Here is a 2,728-nt window from a genome sequence, read left to right as displayed (position 1 = left end):
AGTTGCTGGTAAGAACTGTTTGTGCAAGTAAACCATGCTATGGAGTAGACTAGAACATGTAGACTATTATGAGTTCAGTGCAACGATATTATACCGCTGTTTACGATTCGTTTTCTGTTTTTTTTTCTCTCTCTATCTCCCCCACACCCCTCGCTTCTTGAGAATACAGTCAAGTATATATGATCTTACCCCTCGTGACCCCTTCCCTTCTGAACCGCCCCCTTGCCCACTGCAGCGGGACCGTCGAGCGTGGAGGCCGTCGAGGAATTGGGCGAGGAGTTCCTTGAGAAGATCAACGCCACCATCAAACACCCAGACTGTCCTCAGTTCTACACCCGCGTCGGCGACCGATGCATATCCGTCTTCTTCTTTGGGAAGGTACGTTTATTGTGTTTTTTGCGTAAGGCGCTGAGCCTTTGTCTGTCTCTTTCTCCTACCCCTTCCCTCTCTTCCTCCTTTTATCAACGCTTATATTTGCACTTCCAAACGTCTGGTTCCTCGCAGGTCAACTGGGGAGAAGCTCGCTCTTTCTGCAAGACGATCGGCGGTGACCTTCTGACCTTCCACGATGGCTTCAAGAAGTTCTACGAAATCGTCCACCTCCTTCGCGAGCAGCGTGAGTCTCCGCGGTGTTCCTTGGTTTTGTTGTCACTGCGATGCGCTTTATCCTTCCTTGGTGTTTGTTTGGCTGTGAACTCTGCTTGGACGAGTCACTGGACATGCTGATATTCTGTACTTGTCATTTTCTCTATTCTTCGAAATACTCATTGTTAGATAAATTTATCTTCGTATTTGCAAGTGAATTGGTCTTTGAATGTTTACAGATTTACATGCTTATTTCTCTAAAGATTTAGCTCTCAGCGTATGTCTTTTTTTTGCAGATATTGCCTCGGACTTCTGGGTGGGAGGACACTTGAGGAACGAGACGGAAGGCTGGACATGGGTAGATAACGTCCCTATGGAATTGGGCACCCCCTTCTGGAGCCTCAGGTATGCCCCCAACACTTCAGATAGTGAGTCTGTGATGAAAGACTCTTCCACTTTTTTTGAAACGTTACCCTTCCTAGAACGCTTGACCTTTCGTCTACTTCAATAAAGGAAGAGAAAGAATAAGGTTTTATGGTGACAAACGTAGAATATTTGAGTTGCAAATCTACTCCTTCTAACGTCTACCTGTCACTAGTTACATTGAACATTTGAATCTCATTCGATTGGTCAGTGTTTAGCATTTTCTTCTATCAATAGACACAAAGTAATATTGAATAAAAGATGATTAAGTACACTTCAATGAATAATGCTAGATTAAAAATTACTGAAATCTTTTCTGCCCTAAGAGTCGCCAAGTCACCCCCCCCTTTAAATAATGTGCTCAGGATTGCGTTCCAAAACGGAAAACACTCGATTAACCTGCAGTTTCCTCATCACCCGCCCTTCCCCCTCCCTAGGTCAAATGACGAATGCCAACCTCGCACCTACTCCGTCGGTCACAACACTACACGCGTTGTCAACGAGGGAACCTGTTACCGGTACCAGCAGGCGCCCCACACTCCTGCCGTTGGCCATTGCGCCGCCCTCAACTACGAGAACTTCTACTACATGAGCGACGAAAGGTGCCTGGAGCTGAAGAGTCCTCTGTGCGTGTTGGAGAAGGCGTCCGTTGTGGCTGAGAAACTGGAGGCGATCTAAGACCACTTTGTGTCTTGAACTTACACGGAGTCTAGGATCTTTTGAACTGGTTACTGTTGTATTTGTTACAGCTATCTTTATTTGCTGACTGCAAATAAAACGCAAGCAAAAGAAATGTATTTTTTTCTTCCTATCATTTTGTCATAAATGTGTCAGATTGTAAACATACATACATACATACACACATATATATACATACATATATGAATATATATAGACATACATATATATATATGAATATAGATATATATATACATATATATCATATATATAAATATATATATACATATATATACATATATACATGCATGCATATTAGTATACATATGTATATATACATATACATATATATACATATATATATATATATATATATATATATTATATATACATACATACATACATATATATATACATACATATATATATATATACATATATATATATATATATATATATATATAAATGAATACATACGCATAAGTATACATACATACAATATATATATATATATATATATATATATATACTATATTATTATATATATATATATATATATATGGATACACAAAACATATACATGTATATATATATATATATATATATATATATATATATATATATATATATATATATATATATATATATATATATATCATCATCATCAGCCTGTATCAATCCACTGCAGGACGTAGGCCTCTCTCAATCTTTTCCAGTCATTCCGGTCTTGTGTCCTCTGTTTCCAGTTTACTTCTGCGAATTTTGCTATTTCATCCCGCCATCTAGTCATTGGTTTTGCCCTGGGTCTTTTTGTGTCGTGTATTACCCATTCTGTTGTTTTCTTTGTCCACCTGTTGTCCTGTCTCCGATATATGTGTCCAGCCCACTGCCACTTTTTCTTTTTGATGGTCTTGAGTATATCCTCTACTTTTGTTTGCTGCCTGATCCATGTGGCCCTTTTCTTGTCTCTTAAGCTAACTCCTAGCATAAGCCTTTCCATTCCTCTTTGGGCGCTTACTAATTTCCTTTCGAGTGCCTTGGT

At 39.0% G+C, this 2,728-nt stretch overlaps 1 protein-coding gene across 1 annotated transcript in view; it reads left to right on the top strand.

Annotated features, from left to right (window-relative positions):
• The window catches only part of LOC122257681 (uncharacterized), a 3,615-nt gene extending 1,814 nt beyond the window's left edge, over positions 1 to 1,801 (top strand). The window contains exons 5-9 of the mRNA XM_086536408.1: positions 1 to 8; positions 236 to 378; positions 505 to 616; positions 882 to 990; positions 1,446 to 1,801. The exon at positions 1 to 8 is cut by the window's left edge and continues 56 nt beyond it. Coding sequence (XP_086392534.1) covers positions 1 to 8; positions 236 to 378; positions 505 to 616; positions 882 to 990; positions 1,446 to 1,686 — 613 coding nt within the window. The 3' untranslated portion in view covers positions 1,687 to 1,801. The remainder of the gene's footprint in view (positions 9 to 235; positions 379 to 504; positions 617 to 881; positions 991 to 1,445) is intronic.
• The last annotated feature ends 927 nt before the right edge of the window (positions 1,802 to 2,728 follow it).

Source organism: Penaeus japonicus, unplaced genomic scaffold, assembly GCF_977035675.1.
Source record: "Penaeus japonicus unplaced genomic scaffold, GWHDUDI00000001_assembly GWHDUDI00000004, whole genome shotgun sequence".
NCBI lineage: Eukaryota > Metazoa > Arthropoda > Malacostraca > Decapoda > Penaeidae > Penaeus > Penaeus japonicus.
The sequence above is the reverse complement of the archived record's forward strand: the minus strand, read 5'-3'. Positions and strand labels throughout refer to the sequence as shown.